This window comes from Westerdykella ornata, assembly GCF_010094085.1.
Source record: "Westerdykella ornata strain CBS 379.55 unplaced genomic scaffold EI97scaffold_17, whole genome shotgun sequence".
NCBI classification, from domain to species: Eukaryota; Fungi; Ascomycota; class Dothideomycetes; order Pleosporales; family Sporormiaceae; genus Westerdykella; species Westerdykella ornata.
In genome coordinates, this window is record NW_022986867.1 from 163,729 (window position 1) to 187,334 (window position 23,606).

The 23,606-nt window shown below is 53.6% G+C and overlaps 11 protein-coding genes across 11 annotated transcripts; 5 read left to right on the top strand and 6 right to left on the bottom strand.

The window, feature by feature from the left end:
- Window positions 1-399: 399 nt before the first annotated feature.
- Window positions 400-2,818, bottom strand: EI97DRAFT_434745 (uncharacterized protein). Its single transcript, XM_033798701.1, has 2 exons — window positions 2,766-2,818; window positions 400-2,540 (listed from the first exon to the last, which is right to left on the bottom strand). Exon 2 carries the CDS (start codon window positions 2,494-2,496, stop codon window positions 553-555), a length of 1,944 nt encoding a protein of 647 aa, XP_033652379.1. The 5' UTR covers window positions 2,497-2,540; window positions 2,766-2,818; the 3' UTR covers window positions 400-552.
- A 556-nt stretch (window positions 2,819-3,374) lies between these two features.
- On the bottom strand, window positions 3,375-4,650 carry EI97DRAFT_380566 (NGG1p interacting factor 3; the record flags this gene model as incomplete). Its single annotated transcript, XM_033795766.1, has 2 exons — window positions 3,375-4,431; window positions 4,589-4,650. The coding sequence occupies 2 exons, from the start codon at window positions 4,648-4,650 to the stop codon at window positions 3,375-3,377; spliced, it is 1,119 nt and encodes a 372-aa protein (XP_033652380.1).
- Window positions 4,651-4,879: 229 nt separating this feature from the next.
- Window positions 4,880-5,697, top strand: EI97DRAFT_434747 (bola-like protein). Its single transcript, XM_033798702.1, has 2 exons — window positions 4,880-5,112; window positions 5,224-5,697. The coding sequence occupies exons 1-2, from the start codon at window positions 4,986-4,988 to the stop codon at window positions 5,400-5,402; spliced, it is 306 nt and encodes a 101-aa protein (XP_033652381.1). The 5' UTR covers window positions 4,880-4,985; the 3' UTR covers window positions 5,403-5,697.
- Window positions 5,301-7,703, bottom strand: EI97DRAFT_468432 (oligomeric complex COG6). The gene is made up of 2 exons (XM_033801654.1): window positions 7,399-7,703; window positions 5,301-7,345 (listed from the first exon to the last, which is right to left on the bottom strand). Exons 1-2 carry the CDS (start codon window positions 7,681-7,683, stop codon window positions 5,546-5,548), a joined length of 2,085 nt encoding a protein of 694 aa, XP_033652382.1. The 5' UTR covers window positions 7,684-7,703; the 3' UTR covers window positions 5,301-5,545.
- A 170-nt stretch (window positions 7,704-7,873) lies between these two features.
- EI97DRAFT_434749 (autophagy-related protein 9) lies at window positions 7,874-11,237 on the top strand. Its single transcript, XM_033798703.1, has 4 exons — window positions 7,874-8,770; window positions 8,815-8,928; window positions 8,977-9,586; window positions 9,641-11,237. The coding sequence occupies exons 1-4, from the start codon at window positions 8,127-8,129 to the stop codon at window positions 10,967-10,969; spliced, it is 2,697 nt and encodes an 898-aa protein (XP_033652383.1). The 5' UTR covers window positions 7,874-8,126; the 3' UTR covers window positions 10,970-11,237.
- Window positions 11,238-11,533: 296 nt separating this feature from the next.
- EI97DRAFT_434750 (MCM-domain-containing protein) lies at window positions 11,534-14,655 on the bottom strand. The gene is made up of 3 exons (XM_033798704.1): window positions 14,426-14,655; window positions 12,130-14,372; window positions 11,534-12,020 (listed from the first exon to the last, which is right to left on the bottom strand). The coding sequence occupies exons 1-3, from the start codon at window positions 14,526-14,528 to the stop codon at window positions 11,778-11,780; spliced, it is 2,589 nt and encodes an 862-aa protein (XP_033652384.1). The 5' UTR covers window positions 14,529-14,655; the 3' UTR covers window positions 11,534-11,777.
- A 159-nt stretch (window positions 14,656-14,814) lies between these two features.
- EI97DRAFT_421465 (putative metaphase-anaphase transition protein) lies at window positions 14,815-16,583 on the top strand (the record flags this gene model as incomplete). The annotated part of the gene is made up of 4 exons (XM_033797055.1): window positions 14,815-14,898; window positions 14,947-15,001; window positions 15,057-15,677; window positions 15,729-16,583. The coding sequence occupies exons 1-4, from the start codon at window positions 14,843-14,845 to the stop codon at window positions 16,581-16,583; spliced, it is 1,587 nt and encodes a 528-aa protein (XP_033652385.1). The 5' UTR covers window positions 14,815-14,842.
- Window positions 16,584-16,676: 93 nt separating this feature from the next.
- On the bottom strand, window positions 16,677-17,982 carry EI97DRAFT_401366 (leucine carboxyl methyltransferase). Its single transcript, XM_033796461.1, has 2 exons — window positions 17,703-17,982; window positions 16,677-17,656 (listed from the first exon to the last, which is right to left on the bottom strand). Exons 1-2 carry the CDS (start codon window positions 17,968-17,970, stop codon window positions 16,797-16,799), a joined length of 1,128 nt encoding a protein of 375 aa, XP_033652386.1. The 5' UTR covers window positions 17,971-17,982; the 3' UTR covers window positions 16,677-16,796.
- A 129-nt stretch (window positions 17,983-18,111) lies between these two features.
- On the top strand, window positions 18,112-19,061 carry EI97DRAFT_468437 (RPB5 subunit of DNA-directed RNA polymerase; the record flags this gene model as incomplete). Its single annotated transcript, XM_033801655.1, has 3 exons — window positions 18,112-18,330; window positions 18,383-18,465; window positions 18,518-19,061. Exons 1-3 carry the CDS (start codon window positions 18,247-18,249, stop codon window positions 19,059-19,061), a joined length of 711 nt encoding a protein of 236 aa, XP_033652387.1. The 5' UTR covers window positions 18,112-18,246.
- A 935-nt stretch (window positions 19,062-19,996) lies between these two features.
- On the top strand, window positions 19,997-20,761 carry EI97DRAFT_459815 (uncharacterized protein; the record flags this gene model as incomplete). The annotated part of the gene is made up of 1 exon (XM_033801042.1): window positions 19,997-20,761. One exon carries the CDS (start codon window positions 19,997-19,999, stop codon window positions 20,759-20,761), a length of 765 nt encoding a protein of 254 aa, XP_033652388.1.
- A 41-nt stretch (window positions 20,762-20,802) lies between these two features.
- EI97DRAFT_434754 (uncharacterized protein) lies at window positions 20,803-23,422 on the bottom strand. Its single transcript, XM_033798705.1, has 2 exons — window positions 22,502-23,422; window positions 20,803-22,441 (listed from the first exon to the last, which is right to left on the bottom strand). Exons 1-2 carry the CDS (start codon window positions 23,169-23,171, stop codon window positions 21,180-21,182), a joined length of 1,932 nt encoding a protein of 643 aa, XP_033652389.1. The 5' UTR covers window positions 23,172-23,422; the 3' UTR covers window positions 20,803-21,179.
- Between the last annotated feature and the right edge of the window lie 184 nt (window positions 23,423-23,606).

Below are 23,606 nucleotides of genomic sequence, written 5' to 3' on the forward strand. Positions count from 1 at the left end.
TTTGTCTTGCTCTCTGTCGCTGCCAAAAAGGCTGCCCTCTACAAGTAACAATTCGTTTGCTGCGCCGGTGCAAGTCTTCACTTTTCTATTTTAACAGGGCCATGCGCGGCGGCTGTAACAGTGATGGCTCCTTCCTGGATGACCGCAGCGACACAGCGATTGGCGGGTTGTGCAGGTCCGCGTACGTGGCCCCCTGTGGCTGTGCTGATGCAAAAATAAACATTCATGCATGGCTTGCATGGGTCCGGAATCCACATGCATGAGATTCCGAGAAGTCTGGGCACAAGTCATGTGACATTAGGAAAACCTCCACTCCCACCCTTCATCAGACAAAAGCCCTGTTCCTCTTCGGACCAGCGGCAAACCATCATAGAGAAGTGTATAGATAAAGGAAGTAGACTGAGTAGAATGTACATTTGCTAGTTAATCAAGCGTTCTCTTGAGTATACAAGGACACAGGACCCCGCTAAACAACTTAGTAAAACCCTAGGCAAAAGAAAACTGGACCTGCTCACAACTTCCTAAAGGCTAACGAATAACGCTAAAGGAAGATCAAAGGCTACTGCTGCTGCTCATGTACCCGCTATCTCTACTCTGCACTCTCTCCAGCGGGGCGAATTCCTCGCTGTAGAGTCGGAGGATATCAGGATGTGCTAGTTGCTCTGGTTGGGATTCGCCGTCGACGTCAACGCCGTTATGCAATTCCATGTCGGTACGAGCGAGGAGAGGCTGGGTGGTGAAGTCCGTCGCACTTGCCTTTGCGCGCTTGTGTTGGGTATGGAGTTGGTGACGTGCTGGAGGGGTGCCATTGGTGTCTGAACAAGCGGTATTACTGAGACTGTTGCTTCTGAGTGTTCGGGACCTAGATCGGGATCGTGACCGTGAGGACCGGGCGGAAGCGGAGGAAGCGGTCTTTTTAAAGATGTCTCTTAACGTGCTCACAGGTGCCGTGACGCTGGAAGACAGACTCGAGAGGGTAGATGAGAGGGAGGGTGTCGGGCTTATGGGAAGCTCCATGCTTCTAATGTCTGGCTGCGGGATAGGCGGAGATGCAGAAGGGGAAGTCATGAAGACGTCTCCATCTCTGTCTTTCCGCACTGTCGTACTCTCCTTACTACCCAATCCTTCTTCTCCTCCCGTTTCTTCCATATACGCCGCCTCCTCGATAAAGGCGGAAAAGAGCGCGGCGTCTACGTCTCCGTCTCCACCCTCCTGTTTCGACCCCTCCTTCTTGCCACCTCTCTCATTCTGCTCTCGATAACTACCTGCACCGACTTCCTCTCTCTCCATCACCCCTTTTTCTTCTTCCTCAACTCTACTCAACGGACTCGGCGCAGCGAGAGTTTTGCGCCTCGTCGCGCTCGCCACGAGAGTGGTCCAGAGATCGCTGCCTCGTGATGCGCTGCGCATCCTCGAGGTGCCTGTGCCAGCAACGGTGGGAGTGCCGTTCCCGTTGCCGTCCTCGTCGTCATAGCTCCTGGTCAAACCTTTCTTAGACACACCAAACTTGTTCACAGAGCCGCAAATGTTTCCGAACTTCATCACTCCCTCCCTCACCTCCCCTCTACCCTTCTTCTCCAATTTCTCAGGCGACGGCGGAGAAAGCGGTAACACGGGGAACGACACATCCAGCGGCGTATGCACGCCATATTGCCTCCCCCAGCGACATTCACTCGGGTAATCACAGTTGAGCCAGCAGTTTTTTCTCTGGGGGAGGTTGGATTTGGGAATTGAGAGAGCGGGTGCAGAAAGGGAGCGAGAGGCCGTGGTGTTGCTGGATGAGGTATATGGACGGCCTCTGGTGGAGGAGTTGGTGGTGTAGTCGCTGTCGACATCGGTATCGGTGTCGCTATCACTGTCTTCCTCCGAGGCAGATGAGGATGAGGGTGAATACAACGACGCAGACGTCGACGAGCCATTACTCAATCCCGCATCCGAATCATGACTTGCCTCCCTCGCATCGCTTCTCACACTAAGAACACCCCTCCTCCACCTCCCCCACTCCTTCCACCCCAAATAATCAAACTCACTCCCACACGCCTTATGCCTTAGCACCCTTGCCTTATTTCCCCGCCCGCCACTCCTAGGATTCACGCTCTTCCGCCAACACTTGAGCGTCGTGGTGCCCGCGCAGAAGAAATGTCCGTCCTCAAGACAGCGCCGGGTTACGGATAGCGGGTACGTGCGGTGGCAGTTGTGGCATTGCCAGAGCCAGCGGAGGGGGGAGGGGGAAGGCGAGGGTATGACGACGGGGATATTGTTGAAGTTTGAGGGGATGGAGGTGTTTGGGTAAGTGGTGGAGGCTGGGGATGATGTTGAGGGAAAGGAGCGGAAGAATCTAGTAGTCCCTGTTCTAGAGGTGCCCTGGGTGGTTTGGTATAAAGGCGTTCGGGGGGAAAAGGGCGAGGGCGGGATGGCGAGGTACGAGGATTTGAAGGGCTTTGTTGTCGTGTGGATGCGGACCTGGAGGTCGGGTTTTGTGCGTTGTTGGCGCATCTTACTTTTATTATTTTATAATTGCTGATATCAGCTGGGTGAAGCTAGATAGCTGGTAAGGAGACTGCTCCAAAGTCGAAATGATATCCTGGGATGCAAAGGCCCGCTTCGCTCTTGATCCAGGTGATGCTCCTCTCCAAACGAGCGAGGTATGACTATCTGCAGAGTACGAAAACGAAAGGATAGAGAGAAACGTCCACGGAAGAATCGATAGAAAGTGAGAAGGGAGGGAAAGAGACGGGAAGCAGGAAAAATATCAAGAAACTCACCCTTCCCATGCTCTTTATCGCCACTCTCCGACCTGGACATCCCAAGGCTTCTCCCATTCTCCCAGAAAATTCCTGAATCACCAAGGTTCGTAGACGTCATATCCCGCTTTGTCTAAAGCCATATGACTGATAGTCAGCCTGAGAGGCATCATTGAGACTCTTTGTTCCCGTGGTCGACATAGCCCGAAAAGGTCCAATCACAAAGCGGAGAGTAGGAGATGGGGACGCGGGTCTTTGTGTAGGACGCCACCTTGTTAGAATGTCCGTGACTCTAATCTGAAACGTAGCGTCGTGGTGGCTGAAGTGCAAGAATAGAAGAGAAATTCGTGGTGCGTGCGATGGATGGAGAGATATACATGGGTTGATAAAGGCCACTTGACCCGTGTTTCGACTCGTTCAAAGGTTCTGTCGAGCAGCGACTGAGGTCGTACATTATGAAGACCTTCATAGCCCCCATCGCCTAGGCCTGACCCGCTGCAAACAGCTGTTTCAGTGCGGATGACGTACGTGTGAATGTGACATGCTGCTCCTTCGTCGTTCAGGGGGTCCAAGTCTGCCTTGGCCGGTTGTCGTTCTTCTCTCGTTAGGGCTTAGCCCTTGTGTAATCCCTCACTCCCCCTCCTTTAAGATAACAATCCCGTACGGATCCCTATCCACCTCGCTGACCAGCACTTCAAACTCCTCGTCTCCCATCGCTTCATTCAACTCCTCCCTTCCATTCTCCTCCTCCCTCACTACCTTCCATTCCTCCTGGACAGCTTGCTCCAATTGCCCGACAAGCACGTCCCTCAAGAAGCCCCTCTCAGAATTACTATGAAACAAACTTATGACCGTCTGCCCTTTTTCAATGGCCGCCAAGGCTTCATGATGACTCATTTCCCCCGTAAACAACAAATCCACATCTAACCCTTTGAACAGCGAAGCCCCAGATCCAGCACAAATCCCCACAGTCCGAACCTCAATTTCCGAAATTGTCTTATCCTGCGGAATCGCTATGGGAAAACCCTTAGGGTTATTTAATCCCTCGCCGATTCTATCCAATAAAGTAGGTAAAGGCTGCGGTTTCTCAAACGTGACCACTCGCCCTATTCCCGAGCCTGGATGTGATTCCAATTCCGGAGACTGCGGGACTATGGGCCAGCGGGAGTGGGGGATTGGGGGGTAGGAGAAGCGGAAGGAGAGGCCGCGTTGGCTTTGTTGGTAGTGAAGGGTGTATGTGAGGCGTTTACCAGCGAAGGCGTCGTCATTGTTGTCTTTGTTCTGAAGGGTGCTAGGTTGGGGTTGTGCTGTGTCTTTGTCTGATGTGTCATCATGTCGAGAAGTCTGCCTTGTACCGGTCAAGATGTCTGCGAGCCAGTCACCAAGGCCGCCGGGGGCGGCATCAACGGCGGTATGGGGGCTGTATACGCTGATCCCATGGCTTGCTAGGCGGAGGAGTGTTTGTTGCTGGGTATCTTCGAACGTCAAGGACTTTAGGCCTCGAAATATGATTGGGTGGTATGCGACAATGATGGAGGAATTGAGGGCGATGGCTTCGTCGGCGACGGCCCGTGTGAGGTCGATGGTGAGGAGGACGGTGTTGGATTTCCGGCGGGAAGGGTCGAAGGGGGCTTCGAGGAGGAGGCCGGTGTTGTCCCAGGAGGAGTCGGCGAGGGCTTTTGGGTAGCTGGTGGCTGTTTTAGTCTGATGATAACTAGGATTTCAACAGAGATCAGAAGCGATTGATTGAGAGCAAGAGAAGCGGAAGAGAAAGCCATAGTCCTCCTCAATTAGTACAGCAACCTCCCACCTCACCACTCTACACTCTTCCAGTTCTCACTTACAGCCTTTGCATGGCCCTGACCACCGCCCGGGAAAATGGGGCTGAACCCGTCATACTGGCCATTGTAAACGAGCGTCTAGCAGTCTGTAAAAACATACAGATATCCGCAACCACCAACAGTCGTTGACATTGGGGATTCCCACATACCTAGGTACCTTACCCCGCAAGCTACAAGTACTACCTAGGTAGCCTCCCCCGCAAGCCACAATGCCAAGACCCGCTACGCGAAGGGCCAATCGTCATCGCTCATCGGGACGCTTATCAGATCTTGATGAGAAATCCACATGCATGATGCACCACCAAGAGAGTTAAACATCGAGAGGCCAGGGTTTGGTCTACACGAACGAACCGATACAGAGACGTTTTGCCTGTGAGAGGAGACTTCGCATTTCAGAAGAATGAGCGCTCGAACCGACACCGAGGCCGCGCAGGTCCAAGCTGCCTCAGGAGTCACCATTGAGGGACTCAGAAAGAAGCTCGAAGAGCAGCTGGACGCTACCTATGTTGAGATTGAAGATATGAGTGGTTGGTACCTGTCTCTCATTATCTAAGATTTCGGATCCCAGTATTTCCTGGCGCGGCACCTTTCCATCTTCAAATGAGGGACTGGAAATCACGAGACTGATTCACGCAAAGGTGGATGCGGGCAAATGTTCCAAGCCATTATCGTCTCGCCGCAATTCGCAAAGAAAACGACCCTGGCGAGACATCGGCTTGTCAATGGCATTCTCAAGGAGGAGATTGCGGCCATCCATGCGTGGACGCCGAAGTGTCATACGCCTGAAGAATGGGAGAAGAAGAAGCCGCAGGCTTGAGATGCATGGCGGGATCAAGATGTCACGAGTTTCTATATGCATCGGATCTGAGTTATGGACGTGGGAGGACGTGGACAAGGGTTGGCTTGAAGAATCATCGATGAAGGGGCAACAACATGAAATGAAGCCACCAAACAATCCACCTAGCTCAACAACACGCGTATCTCCCCGCTAGTGCGAGGGAACAGATCTCTCAGCCCAGGTGCAGGTTCCTGGCCGTCTTCCGCCGGTTCCGTATCTTGAAGCAGGTCATCCGCGGCCAGAATCCTACTTTCAATGAATTCGAAATCCTCGCAGAATCGCCTTGCAGCTTCCTCCGTGATGTCGTGCACCATCTTTCTGCTCCGCAGTCTCTTGATGTTTTCTGATGCATCAATCAACGCCGATGGAAGAAAATCGTCGAGTTGCTGGCTTGTCGATATCAGAGCGTCGGGTTTGAAGGGGTCGAGAGTCGGGATACTCCTTAGGCTATCGGTGGTGTCTGAGACCTCAGAGAGCGCTTCAGTGAGCGGTAGAAGCCCGGACGTATGGGTAAGGTATTGATGTTGGTACTCAACTAGCTTGGCGACATGCTCACTAATCGTGTCTTGAATGTCGCTGATCCTCTTCTGCGTGAAGGAATAACCGAGCAACACCTCCTTTGCCGCTAAGAGACAGTTGACGGCAAATATATGGCCATCAAGAAGGTCCAAGCTTTTCTGAAGGTTCTCGCAGCCACCCAGGAAAGGCTCTAGAGCCTCTGTCAGCACGGCTTGGAAGCCTTCCTCGCGATCATCAAATGCCGCAATTGATGAGTCGAAGCTCTTGGCCAGAGCTTTCAGCATTTGCAAGGCGTCCTCAAGGAAGTCAGGCGGCGACAGATCTGGAGGCGCTAGGGTGATTTCGCTCTGCACGGCAGCGACATGATCGCGCATGTTGGCCCTGAATTGCCTCATTGCTGACTCTTCGAGTTGTGTGAAAACACCAAGAACTTCGGAGTCTTCCCCGAGGAGCTTGACAAAGGTCGTGCGATAGAATCTGATCAGATTGGCGATTTTGTAGGCAAGTGTAGCATCATCGTGACTCTGGATAACCTGCTCCGTACGCTGTCGCAGCAAGCGAGCAACGCCTGTTAGGTCGCGGCCGACGATTTGGTTGAGCGCTGTCCTCCCGTCAAATATTTCTTGGTCGCCGTCGCCCCGCAACCAGGGTTCGCTCTCCAGACCGGCCTGAATCGAACGCTTGATCTCGTCGCCCTCGGAGATGAAAAGAACTTCCAATGCTTCCCGCTCTGAGACGGTAGCGGCGTGTGTCCAAGCCAGCATGTCACCAACGTACCGCAAGGGATCATGGGCCTGGAATTCAATGGGTTTGGTGGCAAGCTTCGTTGTATCGGATGCAGAGCCAGTCAATGCAGCGTGGAAGGAGTCGGATAGTATATGTTCTCGCGCTTCAGCAAAGAAGTCCAGGCATGCTTGGAAGAGCGTCGGCCGTTCGGCCAGCACCCGCAGCGATCTTCGAACGGACGCGTTGATTTGGGGGTTTTCCAGGTCCAGCGTTTTAAATTCCGACTGAACCCACCGAAAGAGCTTCTGGAAAGCGGAATTCAGCTGCTTGGAGCTTTGCTCAAGCACTTCGAGGCCCAAGGTTTGGTTTTCGCTCCCGAGAAGAACTTGGCAGTCGTGGTGAATCTTCTTCACCCTCGTCAGTGTCTGGAAGAAGTCTTCGTCGACAGGCAGAGCGGTAGAGGTGAGAGTGGCCGCATCCTCCTCGGAGAGAACAAAATGTGCGTTGAAGGCGTTGAGGATCTGCTGTCTTGTTTCGACTTGTTCCTTTTGATTCAGGAGGCCCTTGGCCTCGTCCAGGACGGGAGCCGTCTCCCTGTGAGCAGCTTCAATATGGCTACGCATATCATCACAGTACTTGTTCAGGCTTTTAATCGCACTTCCAATGCGTTTGAGTTGCTACGCCAGAAGTATTAGTTGTAGGAAAAGAAACCAAAAATCTGATTACCTACATCTGCCACCGCGCCAAAGTCCTTCACGATCTCACCGTTGCACTGGATGACCTCTCTCTGCACATCTAAGCGTAGATGCCGCCGGGTCTCTGCCGTATTCTCAACCCCTCGAGCATCGAGTGTTTCCAACGCATCGCGAATATCCAGGTCGGCGTACGATGCCGAGAGGACATTTGTTATGCGACTGGAAAGGGCGCTGGAGCCACGGGATGCTGTTCCGCTAACCCCAGAGGCAGAGGCATCCAAGGAGGATGGATAGGGACGCTCCAATATTTGGGTCGACATGATTCCAAAGATTTGTGAACCCTTGCCTAGAACCTTGGGCGGAGTGGTTCACACCTGGTTGTACCATAGTAGGGCCTTGCACGTGTCGATAAGCTAGGTAGCTTATCGGGAGGCTAAGCCGAATGCGTCAATCCCGGCGGCCCGGGGGTGTTCTGGTGACGCCAGTCCCATGACTGAGGTCAACAGACGTCGACCTCCCTCACACTTCAACCTAATTCCCAACCTTTAACCTAACATCATAACACCTCCACTGCGGAAGGGTGCTACTTCCTGAAGCGAACTCCCCGTACGGCATGCGGCATGCCCTAATCATGCCCACAGCAACCGCGTCCGTGGCTAGCCATATTCGCTGCACGCGCTGCTTGACGACCACCCCGCCTTGCCCATTCACCTATCACTCGCCCTACTAGCCACCCGCGTATACTTAGTTAGTCGCAGCCTCGATGGCTTCCAACCTACTTTCCAAACTCCTCCCCTCTGCCTCCGACGGGCCGTTCGAAACCGACATCTCCCATTCCCACCGTGAGCGTCGCGCTTCATCCAGCGATGATCCATACGAAATGGATATAGACGAGGAGAACTTCGGAGCTCGCTTTGAAGAACAGGACCTGGAGAATCTGCTGGCTGACGCACAGTCGACCACCGCGACGTCAAATCTCCATCCCAACGACGGCGGACCAGCAGGGTGGAGCAACCGTGCTCCACATGCGGAGCACCCGTACGATGATGACGATGTTCCTGAGTCCCTTCTCCTTGAAGGTGAAGCCGATAAGCCGTCAAGCCCCCCTCGTTCACCTCCAGGCACTCTCCCACCCCCAGTCCCGGGCCCTTCAACACGCCAAAACATCGCGCAATGGGAAGCCACAAAAAGACATCAACGACTACACCATGAGGAACGTCGGGCAGCTCCTGTTCCAAGCTGGAGAGCGCTGGGTAGGCATGGCGTTCTAGCGGTAGATCCAAAGGAGAAGGCCATGTGGCGCTGGGTTAATGTCTCTGACATGGACGCCTTCATGAGCGAAGTGTATGCATATTACACTGGACATGGCATTAAATCCATACTTCTAAGGAAGACCCTAGCGTTGGTGTAAGTATGGGGTCCTTTTCCCGATACCATGGCTGACTCTCCAGGCAAACCACATTTGTCGTAGGCTACCTCACATTCTTGAGCTACTGCATTGACTACAAGAGTATTTCCCACAGCCACAAGATGAGCGAAGTGCTTGTACCCCAATGCATGAAGAAGTTCGTCGTTCAACAATATTTCTGCAGAAGATGCTGACCGGAGGACAGAATCCATGGCATCTGGATATTCGGGCTGTGGCTGTTTATTCTATACACCCTATATGCACTCGTCAAGGTCATTCTGGATATCCCTGAGCTGAAAGCCATGCACGACTTCTACCACTACCTCCTCGACATACCGGATAGAGACATTCAGAGCGTTCAGTGGCAGCATGTAGTCGGCCAAATCATGTCGTTGCGGGATCTTAATCTTACAACAGCGTCCAACCTATCGCCTGAAGCCCGCAAACTCGTGGATCATAGAGCCAGACAACGACTAGATGCTGTTGACATTGCGAGTCGACTCCTGCGTCAAGATAACTATATGATTGCTCTCTTCAACAAGGAAATCCTTGATGTCGGCATTTCAATTCCCTTCGTGGGAAAGCGATATGTCTTTTCGGAGACAACCCAATGGCATGTCCGCCTAGCCATACTCGACTTTGTATTCAGCGGACCAAACAATTCCTTCAACAAGGATTTTCTGAGCTCCAGAAATCGCCGTGAACTCGTCAGAAGGTTGCAGGCCCGATTCTTCTGGGTTGGCGTCATCAGCATCATTTATACACCGTTCCTCGTCACTTTTGTTTTGGCTTCGTACTTGTTCAAGTATTTTACTGTAATGTTCCCTGCTTTTCGTTCAAACCAAATGTTCAAACACTCACTCAATCAGGAATACCGCAAAGATCCCTCAATACTAAGCACGCGAGACTTCACGCCGTTCGCACAGTGGAAGTTCCGCGAGTTCAATGAACTACCGCATCTTTTCATTCGACGTAAAAACATGGCGTTGGAATGCGCAACCTACTACCTGGACCAGTTCCCAAAGGACAAATCACAGCAAGTCGCTACCTTCATCTCGTTTGTAGCAGGAGCCTTCGCTTTCGTACTTGGCTTGATTACCGTATTTGACTCTGAACTGTTTCTCAACTTTGAGATTGGGGGAAGGACTGCGCTTTTCTGGCTCGGGTTACTCACAACAGTCTACCTGGCTGCTAGGAGCAGCAGTCCGAAAGATGGCCACGTCCCGGTTCCGGAGTACTACCTGGAGATGGTCAACCAATACACACATTACGAACCACCGACCTGGAAGGGCAAGCTGCACAGCGACGAGGTTCGCGCCGAGTTCTCCGAGCTATTCCAGTTGAAAATCCTCATCTTCGCGGAGGAGATTCTGAGTATGGTAATCACTCCATTCCTGCTCATGTTCAGATTGCCTGGCTGCAGCGACCGCATTGTCGACTTCTTCCGCGAGTTCTCCATCCACGTCGACGGCCTGGGAGTCGTCTGCTCATACTCCATGTTCCCTTTCAACAAAGGCACGAGGAACGGCGGTGCAGGAGTAGCAAACCAGGCCGTCCGCCGCGACACCACCGACCCGCGTGCCGCCTACTTCAACACTAAGGACGATAAGATGTTGCGATCCTACTACGGCTTCCTCGACACGTACTCTACGAACGGAAGAGTCCCACATGCCAGGGAGAACTTTCATCCTCCGCCGCAATTCCCGAACGCCTTCGGCATGCATATGTCAGGTACTGCACATCCTCTCGACCCGAATCCCCGTGCGCATCTACCATTCCACCAGCTCGCTCAGCGCCTCAATGCCGTGCCCGTTCCCAAGGAACCCGTCCTCCCTCCCAAAGACGAATCGTACGCCTCCGCCCTGCTAGACCCCCGTCACCACCCCAATCCGGCCGCACTCCGAGCGTCCCCGCTCCAAGCACCGCGCTACCGCCCTTCGCATCTGATGCATAATGTAGCCGAGAGCCCGCGGTCCAGACTTGGGCTCTCGAGGCAGCAGAGTTCGTCACGTGTGGAGGAGGAGAGTACCTTGGGAGAGTCGTGGCGGATGGGACGGATGGCAGCGGCGGAAGACGAGGAGGACGACGAGATAGCGGAAGGGCAGAAGGGAGGGAAAAGGGAGGGGTTGTTGCAGGTGTTGATGGATTTTGGGAATGCGCAGGCGACGGGGAAGGGCGTTAGTGGGGTGGAGATTTGAGGGGTGGTGCTTGAAGGGAAAGATTTGCTACAAGAAACGTTTTTGGATTTAAGAAGGGGTTTTGCATGGCACGGAGTACTTGGGTAGATGAATCATGGTGAACTTGGGGCATCCTTCATAGGCGTTCGTTTGGATAGTAGGTTGGTTGATCAGGAATGGGGTTGGGTCTTCACATCTACTTCATTGGTACCTTGCTTAGCATTTGTGAGAGAAGTAGTGACTAGAGAAGTGGTGACTAGAGTGGTCGTATACATTATATTTTTGTAAATGAGCGCCCGTGTGCATGTGCGATTTGCCTTGGTTGAATGTGGCACTCTATAGCCTCACATAAACCATCCGATATGCGCGCATTGCCATGGGCTGGTTATACGATATCACCCACACTCCGTCGCTGGCGGTCACAGTACCCTTAGTTTACCTTGCCACGCCAACATCGTCAACCCGTCTACGTACGCGCCAGTCTCAAAGATCCAGATGAGAGAGCAACGCCCGTTCAGCGCAAGGTTTTGCGAGCATCGTAGGTATCAGACGGAAGCATTCGAATTGTCTCGATGGAGGAACAGTGCTGGATATAATTTATATATGGCAAAAAGCATCGCTAGCTATGCAAAGGTAATTCCCATTCCCTACCAACACCTAACCCGGCCTTCGATAAATTCATACCCGCGCATGCTTAAACGCCGCTCAACAACGCCCGCGCGAGCAATGGCAACGCAGGTACGAAGCGTAACCCCCACCCATCCGTCTCCCCTATTCCCATTTCCCGTCCAAACCCACACCCTCACCCAAACCAGCCCAATTCCTAACCTTAAGCAGCAACCCTCTCCGTCCTCGCCGCCCGCGCAGGCGCGCGAACCGCGCCCGGTCTATTGAGCGTATACTTCGCAAACGCTCTCGCGAGGGCCTTCTTCGCGCTGATCTTTTGGCTTCCAACAAACGAGTCGACGGCCACGGCGATGGCGCGATCAATGTCCTGCGCGGCGCAGTAGTCCGAAAGGCGCATCTTACAGAAGGCTTCGCTGATGCGGATGATGGCTTCAAGATGGCGGACCTGTAAGGGCGTCAATCATCTGCATCCCACCGCTAGCTATTACGTTGATCTCTGAGGGAGGAAAGGCAAGGAGATTTAAGTAAGCAAATAGGGGGAAGGCAGAACTTACAGTAATAGGATACGCCCCCGTCGCCAAACTCTCCCTCCGCATATCCGCAAACAACCTCGCCACCTTATCCTGATCAATCTGGTAAAGCTTCGGCCTACACTTCTCCCTTGCATACAATATATACTTCCTCAGCAACTCTTGCGGAATCTCGCCTTCCTGAGGCGGCATATCGTCGTCGACCTCCATCTGCGTCTGTTGCGTCGTCTCATCCTCGTGCGTCTGCTGCGACTTATCCGCCGCAAATCCATACGCAGGCGCTTTAAGCGGATGCGCCCGACCATGAGAATTTACCACAAAGTTGGCCAACCGCTCATCTTCCGTCGGATCAACCGTGTCTCGTACTACACAGAGGATATCGAAACGGGACAAAATGGGCTCCGTGAGCTCCACATTCTCCGAGAACGGGCGCGTGGAATTATATCGCCCGCCGATTGGATTCGCCGCTGCCACGACCGCACAGCGCGCCTGCAATGTCGTCACGATACCCGCTTTGGAGATGGAGATGGTTTGCTGTTCCATTGCCTCGTGGATGGATGTTCTGTCTTGGTCGTTCATCTTGTCGAATTCGTCGATGAGACAAGTTCCCTTGTCGGCGAGGACGAGCGCTCCGCCCTCGAGTGTCCACTCGCTCGTCATGGGGTCGCGGCGGACGGATGCTGTAAGACCAACGGCGGAGGCTCCTTGACCCGTAGCAAAGACGGCGCGGTGCGCGGTCTTCTCAACGTACTTCAAGATCTGAGATTTGGCCGTACCCGGGTCACCGAGGAGAAGGACGTTGATGTCGCCGCGGATGGACATGCGGCCTGGGGCTTCTTTGCTGACGCCGCCGAAGAGCGACAGGGCAACGGCGGTTTTGATGTCGGTGTGGCCGTAGATGCTGGGCGCGATGGAGTTGATGATCTTGTCGACAATTTTGGGGTCTTTGCTGAGTTTGCGGATTTCCCGTTCGTCCTCTTCAGTCAGGCGGAAACCAGCAAGCTGGTCGTGGGACTTGACGACATGGTTGGCTTCGATGATGGTGGCGAACACGGGAAATCCGTTCTTGTTGTTCAGTGCAGCATCGTAGTTGTTGCGATAGATGCCGGTTACTTCGATCTCCTCTCCTGGCTTGGCCGCATCAATCAGATCCCAGAGGAGGATGACTTCTCTGTGCCTGGGGAGACGCCCAGCTGGTACCGTTCCAGGTGACTCCTGAAGTGTGAGCTTCTGATAGTTTCGGTAGACAGTCTTCTCGGAATTCACAGTGAAGGGACCTCGTGACTGGCACATGGAGCAGAAGCTGATCTTCACCTCAACATTCGAGTCCTGGTGGAAAGGGCCTAAAGTGACGCCGCACTTGGTACAGTCAAACTTGACGTACTTCAACTGGGGAAACACACCGCTTCGGCGAGTAACAACACCGCTGACGCGCACTAAGCAGTTGAGGTGGCTCTGACGAAGTTGTCGTAGAGTATACTGGACAGGTAGATCAGTTATCCGGACATGGATTTCGGCATGAATACGCTCATAGTCCGGATACTGGAGTAAAGTCACTTCCATGGCCACTTGATCAAAAATCTTGAGCATCTCGGCGGGTGCGTTCGCAAGGAAGAAACCCAATGTAGCCTTGGATTCCACCAGATGGTCAAAGGACACTTCCAGAGATTCCGCATTCACTTCACCAAGGGTCCTTATCCTGTTGCCGTACACAGAGTCGTTGTGCTCGTCTGTGTACTCGAGCAAAAAGGACCTGAACTCGCGAGCAATGGTGCGCGCCACAGCAGGCAGAGCAATCCAATCCGGTAACGACGCAGCTTTAACATCTGAAAGTGCTTCGAGCGTCAGTTCCTCGTTCATGATATCGTCCTCTTCGTCCATCCGATCCGGCTCCTCATCGTATCGGTTTCGACGTCTGCGAGGCTGCCGAGTGAGGCCTTCAAGCCCTTCGTCGTCGTCTGCCAACCAAGCCGTCGGCATATGTCGACGTGCCTCACGATCTCTGGCATTAAGACGTCTTTCGAGTTCTCGCCTTGCTGCAGGATCCAGCTCGTCGTATTCTTGGTCGTCGATGTCTTGTGCTTCATATGCATCATTTTCCCGCGTTCCGTAATCTCGTTCGAAATCCTCGTTGAAGAGGTCAATGCCATCACGCTCCTCCACTTCCTCATCTAGATCGTCCGGATCCCGTAGTAGGTCGTCTTCATAGTCCATCGGGTCGATATCTTCGTCGTCCATGGCAGGGATTGGCGGTGATGAAGGCGGGGCTAGATATTTTGTTAGATTCTGGCATGTACATGGTGATCGGATCAAAACTCACGGCTGGACGGCGGGAGCGCCGCAGAGGACGGTAGGTCGTCATCCTCTCTCCCACGCTTGTTGGGCCTTGTGTTGCTCGGCCCGCCTCGATTTGAGGAAGACATATTTTGTGGGATGGAGAAGCTGACTAGGGAATAAAGTTTTCGATATGGAGGTACTGTCGAATAAGAAAATCACTTGTGGAATGAACGGGAGTTTTCCCAGAGAAGGGAGTGAACAAGTTGTTTTCACTTATGTGAGCGGAGAGAAAACAAGCCAGAGTGGGCTGGAGTCCCCTTTCGCGACGCGGCGCGTTTTCTTGGCGCGTCTCAATTAAGGCCCGATTGGGCTAAGCGCGTGTTGGAAGTTGCTCTTGCAGAGAGATACGCAATCCATAACAATTCGTCTACTCTGCAAGTGAGGATAACATTTTGGCACTATGGCTGAATTGCGGCGCGCGTCGCAGGCGTCTGAGGACTCGCAAACTGCAGCAGAGTAAGTGCTCACACCGGTTCGGGCGTCGTAGCCTAATGCGCACGATAGCTTCATTCGAGAACAGCTCCACCTTGAAGCAGAGGCTCGCGAAGCTCTTCCCTATGTACGGTTTGGCGCGCACACGTTTTGACGTATGGCTTTTGTCTAAGTCTTCCTAGCAATTCGATACTTGCACACGTCCCCTCGGTGCAATTCGACAGAGCCTCTTCTCGTGCCTCACTTGCAACCCGCCTCCACCCGATAGCTCCGCACCATACACAGCCGCTGGTGTCTGCTACTCATGCTCTATATCATGCCACGGTGAGCATACACTAGTCGAGCTTTTCGGAAAGCGCAACTTCGTTTGCGACTGCGGAACTTCGCGACTCCCCGAGACCGCTCCATGTCAGCTCCAAATCAACTCAAAGACGGGACTCAAGGGCGGCGTCACGGGCGAGGAGCCAGCCCAGGGCAATCGATACAACCAGAACTTCCGGAATAGGTTTTGCGGATGCGGCGAAGAATACGATCCGAACCAGGAGAAGGGAACGATGTTCCAGTGTCTTGGGCTTGGCTATGCGGAAGACGGAGGGTGCGGTGAAGATTGGTGGCATCCTGAATGTATTATTGGAATGAGTAGGGAGGATTATAAGAGATACGTGGAGGAAGAGAAGGCAAGGAAAACGGAGATTTCGCCGAAGAAAGAGACGGAGAATGTCAAGCGAGAAAGCAACACCGAGCCGACGGGGGAACAGAGCCGCGATCAGGCTGTGACAGATGAACCAAGGGCCGCCATTGAAGTCGGAGAAACTGGAACCGATGGAAACGACATCGCTGCCGAGGCAGGAGAGGAAGAAGAGGACGACGACACCCCGCTCCCTCCTGGATTCCCAGACGAGGATGACTTCGACCACTTCCTCTGCTACAAATGTGTAGAACGACATCCATGGATCAAGAGATACGCGGGTGCCCCAGGATTCCTACCGCCCGTTTTCCACCGCCCTTCTACCGGATCCCCGGCTGATCTAGGGCCATCCTCTGCTCCCTCCGAGCCCACCAGCGTCGATTCAAAGAAACGCAAAGCTGAAGACGATGCCCCCGAAGAAACCTCTCCATCTCTCCTGTCCGCGACTCCAGCGGTTAAGCGCCAGAAATCAGTCCACCCCTCCACCACCCTCCCACCCGTCCCCGAGTCAAGCGACATTCCATGCAGATGCGACGTCCTCCCTCCGGCCCCATCAGCCCCCTTATCTCTCTTCCTCAAGGCCGACTTCCGCACCCACATCTGCCACTGTCCCAGTTGTTTTCCCCTCCTAAAACCGCACCCCCAACTCCTCGAAGAAGAAGAAACATATGAACCCCCCGTCAGCGAAGACGGCGATGCCACAAACGGCTCCGCTTCCATAGGTACGGGATCCATCTACGACCGCGGCGAGGCTGCTTTCAGCAGTATGGATCGCGTCAGGGCGATGCAGGGCGCGATGGCGTATGCGCATTTGAAGGATAGTTTGAAGGCGTTTCTGCAGCCGTTTGCGGAGAGTAAGACGGCTGTAGGAGCGGAGGATATTAAGGCCTATTTCGAGAAGTTGAGGGGAGATGAGCAGGGGATTAGGGAGGCGAAGGGCGGTGCAGAGGCAGGCAGGAAGGGGGATGGGGAGGGTGGTGGTGGGGAGGGTGATAATAGGAGGGAGCAGAGTGGGTATTAGAGACGATTGTTGGCGTTCTGGCCCTGGGAAACCGGGTGGGTATTGGATTGGGTATTGAGTGGCGTCTTTCGGAGTTCAAGGCTCAGTGTGTATAACGAGGTATTAGGATTGCGTCTTGTGAAAGGGTATCAAGTGGTAGATTGATGACGCAGGAACCGCTCTTCGGATATTACCATCAACATTCATGTCTCCATCTCCCAGTTCATCTGCATTTCAACCTCCGGCGTCCCGTATATCTCTCCAAGCTTCACTAAATACCCCTTGCCCATCATCCCTCCAACCCCACGCGACACAATAGTGCTTCAGCAAAAGATCCAGCTCCTCCATCTCGTCTAGGAACTCTAATCCTGCCACCCGCTCCTTTTCCTCCTCTGGTATCCACTCCCGCCATATCCACTCGTTATCTGCCGCCTTTGCACCATCGGCAAGACCATACTGTTTTAGTCTGGCGCGCTGATCGCCAAGTTCGGGATATGCTGATAGGGTGGGAAGATAGATGTTCCGGGATGACAAGTTGGAGGTCATGACTCTTCCGAAAGCATCGTTGGGTAAAATAGGCTCGTAGAGGACTAACGATACTGGTGTTGGGGTGGGTAGGAAATCGTTGACAAATCTAGAGATGATCGAGGAAACTGTTGAGGCTTGTAGGTATACCAAGCACATCTCAGAAAGTATGAGCGTGGGTATTGACGGGTCGAGGTTGGGCAGAGTCTGGGGTGTGGCATCAGCGATTGTGTGCGCGAGAGAACGTAGGTCTAGCGCATGGACATTGTAGGTCGCGGAATGATATGTCGTCGCTCCTGGGCCAAGGGAGGCCGGGTCTTGAGGTGAGTCTGTGCGGAGTTTAGAATGCAATTGTGCATGTCTTTGGATTGCGGCGAGCTTTGCGGCAGTGTTGGTAGGGAAGTCGATCTCGTGGTAGACGAGTTTGGCGGAGGGATATTTGTCGCAGAGACGGAAATATCGTGTATCCGTTCCAGCACCCAGAGATATAATCTGTTTGGCTGTTTCAGGGGCGGCCATCATGAATCTGTCTATTAGCAGGTCTATGGCAGAGGTCCGCACATATGTTCCTGCAGTTGTTAGTAACGGTGTGAGGAATGGATTCTTGAGACATACCCCTGTTGAGCAGAGGTAACCGGCGAGTAGCCGGTTCCAAAGCGAAGAGTTTTGCATACGGATCATGAAGATATCCAAGATCTACGCAGCTCACCCTAGAACCCGCCGCGTCCTGATCTGTATTGCGCACCGCATCGTCTGCGTTACTCCCACGTCCAGTGTGACGGACCTCGGGAGGGCCTCGATGAGGTCTTGCATCGCGTCTTGACGCTCCTCCTCGTCTCGAGCCCAGCAGTGTTCTGAGGTCAGGAATGCCCTTCGCAGCCATGTGGGGTGAACGATGATGTCGTATCGGAGTTCTCGATGGATGTCTGCTCGCCCAGGGCGCGGTGACCCCTGTCTGCGCTTGGGCCTTCCAAGGTTCCTTCGACTTGGCGCATCCCGCCGCAGGAACCTCTTTCAACCTCCATAAACTTTTCCTTTGAGAAGCCGGGACTCATCACAGCTACATCCAGGCTTGCGCGCCAGGCCACGACTAGTCCGCAGGAGGCTCATTCCTCTCATTTACTCATCGTCCCCCGTTGCAACCACTACAGTCACAAAGATGGACACTGGAGAAAAGTACAGCCCGAACATGATCCGCCTGTGGCGCGTCTTCCGCACCACCAAGGAAATGTGCTTGGACAGGGTACAGCTCGAGCTTCGGGCCCCAAATACGTTGCGCTGACCTGTTTGCTTAGGGTTACCAGCTGCTTGAAGAAGAAACGCAGATAAGCCTTCAGGAATTCGCAGAGAGATACGGCAGAGGCGATGGCGAGCCAGAGTTCGTCCCCTCTTCTCCCTCGGCGCATCCCCACCGCTAACCCTCTCTGCAGCCGCAGTCGCATGAACTACTCATGCCAACCCTCCGAAGCGATGCTCAAGAAATACGCGGTGCCGCCGACAGCCAAAGACCCGGATCCGGCTCCCCAGATCGGCACTCTCTGGGTGGAATTCAACGGCGACGAAAACGTGGGATTGAAGCAACTCAAGGACTACATACAACATCTGGCCACCGGCAGCTACTACTCAGGCATCATGGTTACTATCAAGCCCATGACCGGCATGGCTCTCAAACTTCTCCGCGACACCGCTAGCATCTCTGAACTGGGGCCCAAAGGCGGTGTGGAAGTCTTTGTCGAGCAGGATCTTCTGGTCAATATCACCAAGCACGAACTGGTCCCGAAGCATGTGCTTCTCAGCAGGGAAGAGAAGGCGCAGTTGCTGCAGAGGTATCGCCTCAAGGAGACCCAGCTTCCCCGTATCCAGGTCACGGATCCCGTTGCGAAGTACCTCGGTTTGAGGAGAGGGCAGGTTGTGAAGATCATCAGAAAGTCGGAAACCGCAGGACGATACGCGAGTTATCGATGGGCGATATAAGAGATTTACAAGCCGTTGGCGGCTTCCCAGCAATGTTCCAGGAAACACTAAGGAGTGGAACAGAGGCAGGAATAGAGGCAGACGGAAACCAGCGGCAGGATACCTCATCAGCAAGGCGTTAAGGGTTTGGAGCTCATGTGTGCATTACAACTGAGTGGGGAGCTGGCGTTATAGTTTTGGTGGTGGTCTTTACTTCGAGGAGGTTTTCACGGGTCATTCCTGTTCGCGGCAGATGTATACTGCCTTCTCCTTTCAGTTAGATTGTCCTCATCGGTGTTTATCATTGATGGACAATCATATGTGCATGGTGACTCATGTAAGAAATGCGGTGGATTTGAATATCGAATATATATTCCACCATCCTAAGACTCTATCTCAGCAGAGCTTGAAGGTCAGTGACGCATGACCGGCCTGGAAACAAAAGGTTGTGGCTGTGCATAAAGTCTGGTCTTGCCCCAAACGCAACAAAGAGAGCGCTGTAAGACATATAGCTGAACAAAATTGCAGCAAACGGCCGCGACAACTGAGACACTCACAAACCGCATCAACGTTCCGGGAATTCTCCATGTGTAAAATGAGTCCGTCCTTTCATACGTGGTAGTTGTCTAGCCTGAAGATTCCACGCCTGAGCAAGCAGCATGGCTTGTTGTAGGCACTGAGATATCAAACAGTCTGACCCGGACAATGAGAGGGCGTGCGACAAGCGGTTATACACCCTGCGGCTCTTGTTGATATATATATATATATCTGTATGTGAAAAGGTAACAAAGTCCGTCTCGTACCCCGAGCTGCTGCTATACACCCACACACCAGACATACAGCCTCCTCCAAAACTCCATCCCCAGATCAGAACCCTCCCATCATCAACATCCCTTCTTTCCAGCCCACCAAACACCAATCATCCCAACAGGCACATCACGGGGTTCCGTTGTGAAATGTGCTACGCCCTCCTAACACACTGCTCGCTCTGCGCCTGGACGAAACGGATCACGTACCCGCGCTGCGCACATGCCGAACTGCATGATTTGAATCCGCAGACGTGTCCGAGGAGGATGAGGAGGAGGCATGAGAGGGGTGGGGAGTGTGAGTGGTGTATGACGGGAGGAGATCTCGTGATGAAGAACGTGTTGGCTGCGGAAGGTTGTGAGAGGGTTGGGGTGGAGGAGTGGGATGAGGCGAGTGAAGATGAGACTGAGATTGGGAAGGTGGATGTTGGGGAGTTGCTCAGGGCGGATGGGGTGCAGATTGACGGTACTGATGAAGTTGAAGACATGTTCCCTGGGTCGATAGCAGGACTGGGAAATGTGGTGGTGAGAAAGCGAGAGGACGAAGGAGGAGCAGCAACAATCCCCGCTGCACGATATGCGATCCGCAAACCGGGAATGAAGAGAAGAAGGGGAGTCGGCTGCACCATTACAAACTCCAAGCGCAAGAAGAGATCCGACGACAGTTCGATTCCCCGAGTTAACCGCATGATTGACGAGAAGAACCGGAGACTCAGTTTACTCCCTGGTTACATGATGGATGGACCGAAACAGAGCGGGATCTGGTCACCAATCCGGCAGGATAGACGGAGCAGTTGGTGCTGCGCAGTGCAAGGCCTGTCTGCTTTGCGGAGGCCCTCGCAATGTAGCCCTTTGGGTTCGCTAGATGTAAAGTTAGACCCAGTGAGAAGAGCGTCTGCAGTTGTCACCATGTAAAAGCGAAACAAGCAATGCAACTATGCACAGTAAGAAGTTACATCAACCATATCCAATTCTAATCAATATAAAGAATAACATGAAGCGGGGAGTGCAGGATCTTACCAAGGGGGTATACAATCAAGTCGGTCATTAGGCAATGTTGATGGGGCATGATGCAGTGTGGGGAGAGGCAACAGGAAAACTATGTATGGAAGCAGGAAAACAGAAACCCAATGGATGTACCTCCCAGAACCCACCGTCCAATAGAGATACACAAGAAGCACGTCAGTCATTCATCCGCCCCTCCATCCTTTCGAAACAGTGCTTATGCCCTACCAATTCGGTATCCCAAGAAAAATGGAGGATAACATCCAATAACCCCAGGGTATACGAAATAAAGTGGGTGCAAAAACCCAAAACCCAAAGCCCATAAGGCTCAAGAAGAATCGTTCTTCTGCTCCCCGCCGCCGAACCAGCCGGCAATCCACGATCCCCGATTCGCCGCCTTTCTTGCCCGCATGGCCTCCTCCTCATTCTGCACAAGCCGCAGAGGACGCATTTGCTTGCCCGTCATAACACCCCCAGCGCCTGTATCCGTACGGCGTGGCGGGCTGGGTGTGTCGACGTGCCCACCTTCAGAGCTGCCAGGCTCGCGATTTTCCTCTGGGATCGGCTGGCCGGTAGACGGCACCCGCGAGGCGGGATTGCTTGCTTGGCCACCGATAGGGAGGCCGAAGATGGAGTTTCGTGGCGAGACGAGGCTGGGGCTGGTGGGACCGGATGCTACAGAAGGAGCATTGCGAACCATGTTGTTGACTACTGTGGCAGCGCCGGGTTGTGGTGCTTCGGATGTAGAACGCCGGTGGGAGTAGGTCCCACTGGGCATCCGCATAGAGGTGGAACGCTGCAAGGGGATGCTGGGAGCTGTGGTTGGATCCTCATTGACCGTTCCCGTGGAGACAGGGGCGGCGGTGTAACTCATAGGGCGTGCCTTTCGAGCTCCGCCCAGAGCAACCGATTTGGCGCGTTGCAGGAAACCTTGAGGTTCATTCTCTTTGGAGGGAGGAGGCGGAGGAAGTTCCTTGTTTGTGTTCAACGTTCCTGCTCCGGTGCCAACATCATCGGCGTCGTCACTCAGAACCGATTCGAAACCCTGCTTGCTGAGAAGGCGGCCAATGATCTTGTTGATGTAGAGCGTCAGAGCCTTGTTCTGGTCCTTCAAGTTGTTAACTTCGGCCTCTAAGAGGCGGACGGCTCTCTCATCCACTTCGGCGGACTCCAGTTCGTCGGCGAGGCTTGTCGTAGGTCCGTTGCGCGAGGGCGCGCGGGATTCATGCTGCGCACTGGTACTGCGTAGGAAATCGCCGCGGCCCAGATCACCGTTCAAAGTCTTCTCTTGTAGGAGAAGTTGGAAACTCTCGTTGTCCTCCATTAGACGAGCGTTAGTCATCCGGGTCTCCAGTAACTGCCTCTCAAGCTCATGCATGCGGCCTCCGTCCCGGTTCTCCATCTCCACCAATTTGATCTGCACCTCGGCCAGCTCCAGGCGCAAGTCCTCAATAATCTTGTCCTTCTGGTGAATGAGCTTTGAGTTACTCCGCGAATTGCTGCGTTGTATGGAAGATGGCGGCGCGAATGAGCCGGAGCCCTCTAGGTTCTGCGACGAATTGCTGCGGGAGGGATTGTTGCGGAAGCTCGCTGTGATGTATTAGTGGAAGGTTGAGAGGCGCATCATGTATCATATATGCGAGTACTCACATGTCCTGGAAAGATGGCCCCGATCCTCTTCCCCATCACTGGTCGGGACATTCTTCATGGCCATGGTCTCCTTCAACCGTTGGATTGTATCCTGCAGTTCGTCTTCCCTCGCCTGCGCATCCTCCTTCTCCTTCATAGTCTGTGCCCGCTCTGCCTCATATATAGCTTCCAACTCGCGATGCTGTCGTGTAAGCTCCCGCTTCTCATTCTCCAGCACCTCGACCTTCTCCTCTTCCTCATGTGCCCGCTCTTCCAGTTTCGCCTGCTCCTTCAGTGCATCGTCCAGCCTGGCGTTCAGCACATCAATCTGCTTCTGCCTTTCCTCGGCCTCGTTCTCCGCCTTCTGCAATCTGTCCTTTAACTCCTGGATATAAGCAGCGGCCTCATCCCGCGCATCATCATCATTTTGGGTATTTGCTTGTGTCGAACTCATGCTCAAGTTGGAAGATGCACCAGGCTTCCTCACAGCCGCTCGTGCGGAAACAGGAGGCCCACTAATGCTTGTCCGCATAGACCGCGTGCGCTGTACACCGTTTGGACTATTTGCCGTCGGGGTCGAGGCACGGGAGGGAGTGCGATTGGCAGCGCCAGGGGAAGCAGAGGGTTTGGCGGTCGAGTCGCGCGTCGGAGTTCCACCGGCGGTTTTGCGGCCGGATGTTGTCGAAGACATGTTGTGGGAAATAATGATCGAGTGCCAGGTGTACAGTACGTTGATGTTTTGGCGCAGTTGGCTGCTGAGTAGGGGTCCAACCAAATATAGATAGAACCGGTGGTTGGGCGGGCAATGAGCATCCGCCGGGCGGTGCTCAGGCCTCGTCCGGCCAGAAAAGTGGAAGCGCGGCATGGCGTTTCACTAGGTACGCGTGTTTCACATACACAGTAGAGGAAAACCCGCTTTAAAAACACTGCTCAATGATTGGTTAGTGGTCGCTATATGGCTTTTCACCATCTTAACGGTTGCCTAGGTGCCGGCTATGCCTTTGTACCAAGGTACACCCGCTACCTGTAAGGTTATCCAACACCGCAGCACGTGAACCGAGTCACGGTCACCCCGTGTTTACATCCACCTAAATGGCTAATCCGGGACGCTTACAAGTATACATCG

Excerpts from the sequence above, each read along its gene's own strand:
- EI97DRAFT_434747 (XM_033798702.1), top strand. The coding sequence starts at position 4,986 with ATGAGCGCTCGAACCGACACCGAGGCCGCGCAGGTCCAAGCTGCCTCA. Across the intron at positions 5,113-5,223 it reads TGAGATTGAAGATATGAGTG|GTGGATGCGGGCAAATGTTC; the intron begins GTTGGTACCTGT and ends ATTCACGCAAAG.
- EI97DRAFT_434754 (XM_033798705.1), bottom strand. The coding sequence starts at position 23,171 with ATGTCTTCGACAACATCCGGCCGCAAAACCGCCGGTGGAACTCCGACG. Across the intron at positions 22,442-22,501 it reads GGGCCATCTTTCCAGGACAT|CGAGCTTCCGCAACAATCCC; the intron begins GTGAGTACTCGC and ends AATACATCACAG.
- EI97DRAFT_401366 (XM_033796461.1), bottom strand. The coding sequence starts at position 17,970 with ATGGCTGCGAAGGGCATTCCTGACCTCAGAACACTGCTGGGCTCGAGA. Across the intron at positions 17,657-17,702 it reads GTTACCTCTGCTCAACAGGG|GAACATATGTGCGGACCTCT; the intron begins GTATGTCTCAAG and ends TAACAACTGCAG.
- EI97DRAFT_434745 (XM_033798701.1), bottom strand. The coding sequence starts at position 2,496 with ATGCGCCAACAACGCACAAAACCCGACCTCCAGGTCCGCATCCACACG.
- EI97DRAFT_434749 (XM_033798703.1), top strand. The coding sequence starts at position 8,127 with ATGGCTTCCAACCTACTTTCCAAACTCCTCCCCTCTGCCTCCGACGGG. Across the intron at positions 8,771-8,814 it reads AGGAAGACCCTAGCGTTGGT|GCAAACCACATTTGTCGTAG; the intron begins GTAAGTATGGGG and ends CTGACTCTCCAG. Across the intron at positions 9,587-9,640 it reads ACTTGTTCAAGTATTTTACT|GAATACCGCAAAGATCCCTC; the intron begins GTAATGTTCCCT and ends TCACTCAATCAG.
- EI97DRAFT_434750 (XM_033798704.1), bottom strand. The coding sequence starts at position 14,528 with ATGTCTTCCTCAAATCGAGGCGGGCCGAGCAACACAAGGCCCAACAAG. Across the intron at positions 14,373-14,425 it reads GGCGCTCCCGCCGTCCAGCC|CCCCGCCTTCATCACCGCCA; the intron begins GTGAGTTTTGAT and ends CAAAATATCTAG. Across the intron at positions 12,021-12,129 it reads CGGGGGCGTATCCTATTACT|GTCCGCCATCTTGAAGCCAT; the intron begins GTAAGTTCTGCC and ends ACGCCCTTACAG.
- EI97DRAFT_468432 (XM_033801654.1), bottom strand. The coding sequence starts at position 7,683 with ATGTCGACCCAAATATTGGAGCGTCCCTATCCATCCTCCTTGGATGCC. Across the intron at positions 7,346-7,398 it reads ACTTTGGCGCGGTGGCAGAT|CAACTCAAACGCATTGGAAG; the intron begins GTAGGTAATCAG and ends CTTCTGGCGTAG.